Here is a 5,721-nt window from a genome sequence, read left to right on the forward strand (position 1 = left end):
AGAAAAGTTGCATCCATAGTTATAACTTTCCTCATGACTTTAAATCCTTCAACGCTAGCTCCCAAAGCTATGAACAAGTACATGAATTTATTATTCTCATTGCAATGCACATATGATCTTGTACCATGATTAACCTTCTCTAACATGTGCAGATAACATCGCAGCATCTTGTAGCTTTCTTCCGGGCTACCTTTCAAATCAATAACAGCTTGTTTTTTTCCCTCTCAAAGTCGTGTAATATGATATATCAACACCTAATTTTGTCTTGACAAGATCCATGATAATTTTCGGAGGTGGAGTTTCCATTTGCCCTGGATAATCACCATGTAAAAGAGAAGCAACTAATTGTGGAGTGCCTTGCCTCTTACTATTGCTTGAACTTTGACTAGCCCGAGAGCATGTATGCATCTTGTTGTGCCTTCTAATCGAGAAAATATCTGTACCTCGAATCCTACCACCTCGTAAACCCCAGTTACATCCTTCTTTAGGACATTTGACCACATAACGCACCTTGTCCGACTTTACTATTTCAAAACTAAAACAGTTAGCGAATGAAGCTCTATCCACCACATCTTGCAATGCCTTCTTGTTTGGAAATTCTTGAAGTTTAGTCAGATCCAAACCGTCATCCCATGGTTCAATATACTTACACGGTTCTACAACAGGGCGTGGCTCAGTATATTCATCACCTTCATCACGTGATTCAGCTTCACCCTCTTTATTAGAATCACCCTCTACAGCCTTTTCTTTGCCTACGTAGACAACAATGGCGTTAGGTCCGATTTCACCATCCTTCGCATGTTGGTTTTCATAGTTCATACCAACAGAACTTTGGTCCCCTATGGGCACTGTGGGCACTGTGGGCACTATGGGCACTATGGGAACTTGCTCAGGCTGAGGCTCAGAAGGGATGACATTCACAAACAACATACATCTTCGCTTCTCATAATTAACGGAGTCTAGATAAACATTAACATCCTCATCATCATTAAGCTCACAATGCTCCAATGTTTCTACCAGTAGTGGCTTGTAGCTCAGCTGCAACTGAACGTTACTTTCAACAAACCCAAGCTTCCTCTGTATCCTTGCTTTTAACATCAACAATGTTATATTCCTCTTGAACATTATACTATACATGCGAACTTCACATTTAAAATGTAGGCTGACGTTCTCGCATATTGTATCCTGCCAAACCAACCAATATAAAAAAATCATAATTAGTACTACAACTAGGTTTACTAGTTTTACTAAATATACCAGTATTACCAGTTTCACCTTCTCTCTCTCCTATCAAATCAAATGGTAAACGAGTTCTAATCTCCTTAATTCACTGAAATCGAAAGTCAAATCCCTTTCCTATCTAATAGATAGCTCAATCGACCCATAAACCTTTGTAAAACACCCAATGTGCTAAGCTTTCTTCGATCTAAATCCAATTGAATTTATAAATTTACAAATCAAAAACAAATTCAACCAAAAGCTACTCTAATGTGAAGTAACGCACCTGCATTTTGAAGAACAACTTGATTCAACTCGAGTTGGTGAAGAACGACAGCAGTAGGAGCTCCGACGATGGAAGAATCGTCGGCGGCTGGGTTGAGAGGTGAGTAACCAGGTCGAAAGAGAGCTCTGACGAACAACTTGATTCAACTCGAGTTGGTTAATAACAACAGCAGTAGGAGCTCCGACGTCGGAAGAATCGTCGGCGCCTGGGTTGAGAGGAACTCACAGGTCGGGTTTCTCTCGGATCGAAAGAGAGCTGGGTTCGTTTTTTTATTTAAAAAAATTAATCTACATTAATTAAATTGTAAGGCTAAAATCGTCTCACCACCTCTTATTAGATAAGGTGAGGGTATGAAAAATAGAGAGGGAGATAGGAGATTTGTCAAATTATTTTAGGGACTTCTGAGACTTAACTCATTCTAAAATTAAGTATTAAGAAAAAAAAGTAAAAAACAAAAAAAAAAAACAAAGGATTGTGATGCTTAAGATTGCGATGTGGTAGGGACTCGGTGAGGGTTTTGTAAGAGCATGAGAAAAAAGATCCTTGCGAGATTGATTGATCCGTCCTTAGTTACAACTAAGACACACCCAAAAGCTTCTTATTCTTCTTCCAAAACTAAAACTAGTTAACTTTGATTCCAAACTACCAGGAATGCAGACAAGTATTGCTTGTTATGAACCAATGTGAGTTGTGACAATATTATATTTTCTTTGAGACTCCTTCATTTTGAATCCATCTCTTTCTCCATTCTTTTTGCATTTAGAGGTTCTTTAAAAACTAAGCAAAAAAACAAGCTTTTTATTTAACTGTTTAAAAATTGCCGACATGAAAAAGAAACAAAAAAAAAAAAAAAAAAAAAACGATTCTAATTANTTGTAAGTATTAGGAAAAATAAACAAAGGGAAAAACAAAAACAAAGAAAGTGATGCTTAGATTGCGATGTGGTAGGGAGGGACTCGGTGAGGGTTTTGTAAGAGCATGAAAAAGTGATCCGTCCTTAGTTACAAACTTCTTCTTCTTCTTGTTCTCGTCTCTAAAAATCCTTCCTTTATTTCTGGGTCTTCTCGAATTTTTTTCAATCTCTCATTCACAGACACATACGAGTCCGATCTCATTCATCTTTCGGATCCAACACACCATGGAGGTTGAAGAAGAAGTGAAACGAATCGTCGAACAAGTTAAAGAGCTTCACGACTCTTCCACTTCCTTCGTCTCTTCTTCTTCCCAAGAAGAGCTCTCTCTCCGTAAAAGAGCCTCCGTCGTTGACTCATCAATCCGCCGTCTCCACTCAACCCTTGTCTCCGACAAGCATCTCGATCCCAAACTTTTCGAAAAGGTCAAATTTTTACAAAAACCAATCTCTCTCTCTGTCTCTTTCTCGATTTCTCCGATTCGTAATTTTGTGTTTTTGGGTTACAGCTAGAGGAGGATCTGCAACGTGCTAGATGCATGCTTGCTGATGGAGACACTTCATCGTTTCTTCCCTCCAAACCTCAAGGTTTCTAAAATCCTCTCCCTTTTGAGATCAATCAATGATCTAATCTCAGATTCAAGTTTTTTTTGTGTTGATCCATTTGTTAAAAGGATTAGACTTTGTGTCATGTTTGAAAAGCAGGACGCTTTGTAAGAATGTTTTTGGGACCTGTGAATGTTAAAGCTTCACGGAAAGATATACAGCTTAAAGTTAAAGAAGAATACAATAGCTACAGAGTTAGTATTTTGTATTTCCCTCATTAATGTGGTTGGTTGGATCTTACTTCGATGTATGAATCTGGTTTAAATTACTTGTCTTTTTACATGGGAACAGGATAGGACAGCTCTTCTTTTTCTTGTTTTCCCTGCAATTCTTTTGACATTAAGATCTTATGTGTGGGATGGATGTTTGCCTGCATTCCCTGTTCAGCTCTATCAGGTATATATATATATAACGGTTGAGTTTTGTTTTTTGGTTTGAGTTACTTAAGCTTATGTTATATGTGTTTTGGATTGACATGTAATCCTCTTTTATCAGGCTTGGCTTCTGTTCCTTTATGCTGGTTTGGTTATGCGAGAGAACATTTTGAGAGCTAATGGGAGTGATATCCGTTCATGGTACTCTAATCCTATTCCTTAACAGTTAGATATGATTGTTTTGCTATTGGTATCCATTGTTTTAAATTTGAAATATTCTAGGTTGATGTAATTTTGTTATGCTGCTGAAATTCACATGATGTAACTTTGGGTAGACTAGATCACTATGTTGTGTTTTGCTACACTGTTCTGAGGTTTAAAATTCATTAGGTTGCTCCCTCCTTTGAGAGCAGGGGTTCATTTTCTTTTGGACCATTCTCTTTCTGTCAATTAGACCCTGTGTGCTGCTGAGTCTCTTTCTTTGTCTATTTGCTCTTTAACCCATGAAAAATTACTATAAACTTTTGGTTGTTAGCGTGACTCAAGCAACTCATCAAATTTATTGTCACTGCCACTCGGTTAATGTTTTGCTACTCGTTGTGTTTTGTTCTGTTGTACCTCTCTAGGCTTATACTGATCGCACTGCTGGTGAAGGACATTAGAATTTAGTTAATGATAGGAATTGTTGTATAGGAAATGTAATGCAGAAGGTTTTACACTGTGATTTACCTAGAATTTGTCTCCTGTTTGGTATTGCATGGAAATATTGGAGAGCTGTTAAAGAGGTAGCTTACTTTTGTTGTCAGTTAGAGATCGACTCTTTAGATCATTTAGAGAATAGATGAGAAACTTTAGTGGCCCATAAAGGCCTCAGTGGGTAGAGGATTTTGATCTGCAGTGAATCATGTTATGTAGACTGATTTTGGTGTGTATGATCTTATCAGCATATATTATCGCGTGGGTTGGAGATGACTTAAACCATTGGACTGATATGCATTTGCAGGTGGCTTTATCATCATTATTTTGCCATGGCAATGGCCCTTGTCAGTCTCACTTGGGAAATCAAAGGTCAACCAAACTGTGTTCAGAAGCAGGTAGTGGTCATTAACTTTATCATATACGCATAGTAAAAGCTACCATGCAAATGTATTGATCGTTCTAAATCTTTGCAGAAAGGAGTGCTTCTTTTCCTCCAATGGGCTATGATGCAAGGTGTTGCGATGCTTCTGCAAAATAGATATCAACGCCAAAGATTATACACTCGCATTGCGCTTGGAAAGGTGCCATACTATTTGCATTTTTTCTCTGGCCCAAATCCTATTTGCCACTATAAAATGGCTGTAAAAGTGTGCATTATGGTCGTTTTCAGGCTAAAAGGATGGACGTTGTATGGGGAGAAACAGCTGGAGTAGATGGGCAATTGTTGCTATTATTTCCTATTTTGTTCACTTTACAGGTAACAGTTTTACTCTTACTCAATTTCACATAAGGTTATGCTAGAGCATCTTAAAGCTTCATATTTCCTTCACCATAAGACCAGGGTTGTATAGGTTAGCTGGTGACTGATAGCTATTATTTGTATACATTCTTACATAATTTATATACTTGGAACTTAAATCTCTTTGAAGATATATACTAAGTAAAACCAAACTTCATGATGTCCTCTTAAACTTGTAAGATGGTCGAAACAGTGAAAGATCACCAATTTAAGGGAAACTTCAGACTCATATTAAGTTCATAAGCTTGTTTATCAGATTGTAGCTAAACATGTTTTTATTCTACTTTGGAAACTCAGGGCTTTGAAGCATATGTGGGACTGCAGTTGCTTAGGACAGTATTTATGGGGGTAGTCGCTGAATGGCAGGTATATATCTCTCTTCTGGGAGCATTTGTGTATTATACTATTATCAGATTGGTTTATTCACGCACCAGTCTGACGAAAAGCATAAAATAGTGATGTAGACGATACTTGAATTAATATCATCGATATAGGAAACTCCTGTCCCTCTTGTTTCTCACTTCCAACCGAGTAACTTATCTTAAATCCCCATAGTATGGTTTATCACAATGGTTTTCTGATGATAACGTGAATACTGGGGCAGGTATTGGTTTGTGGCATTCTTCTGGTTGTGATGGCCATTGGAAACTTCATAAATACAGTAGAGACATTAATGGTGAAGTCAAGGTTTAAGGCTAAGATGAAGAGAAGTAAAAGCAAAGCAGAACTCGACTAAACTTGCTAACTTATTATATAACTACAGCTTTATAGTCTCCAACTGTGGATCTTTTTCCCCATTATTTGTTTTACTTTCATAAATTTTGTTTTC

The 5,721-nt window shown here is 37.5% G+C and overlaps 1 protein-coding gene across 2 annotated transcripts in view; it reads left to right on the top strand.

Annotated features, from left to right (window-relative positions):
* The window catches only part of LOC104777334 (transmembrane protein 120 homolog), a 4,526-nt gene continuing 1,208 nt past the window's right edge, over positions 2,404–5,721 (top strand). The window contains exons 1-10 of one of the 2 annotated variants that reach the window (XR_766261.2): positions 2,404–2,840; positions 2,924–3,002; positions 3,120–3,214; positions 3,312–3,416; positions 3,516–3,595; positions 4,398–4,488; positions 4,567–4,674; positions 4,764–4,850; positions 5,190–5,258; positions 5,497–5,710. Coding sequence is in view for 1 of the 2 variants with exons in the window: in XM_010501559.2 (XP_010499861.1) it covers positions 2,643–2,840; positions 2,924–3,002; positions 3,120–3,214; positions 3,312–3,416; positions 3,516–3,595; positions 4,398–4,488; positions 4,567–4,674; positions 4,764–4,850; positions 5,190–5,258; positions 5,497–5,628 (1,044 nt within the window). In the remaining variant the exon portion in view is untranslated. Of the gene's footprint in view, positions 2,841–2,923; positions 3,003–3,119; positions 3,215–3,311; positions 3,417–3,515; positions 3,596–4,397; positions 4,489–4,566; positions 4,675–4,763; positions 4,851–5,189; positions 5,259–5,496; positions 5,712–5,721 lie in introns of those variants that run through there. The other variant, XM_010501559.2, reaches the window with a different exon arrangement.

Source organism: Camelina sativa, chromosome 3 (genome assembly GCF_000633955.1).
Source record: "Camelina sativa cultivar DH55 chromosome 3, Cs, whole genome shotgun sequence".
Taxonomy (NCBI): Eukaryota; Viridiplantae; Streptophyta; class Magnoliopsida; order Brassicales; family Brassicaceae; genus Camelina; species Camelina sativa.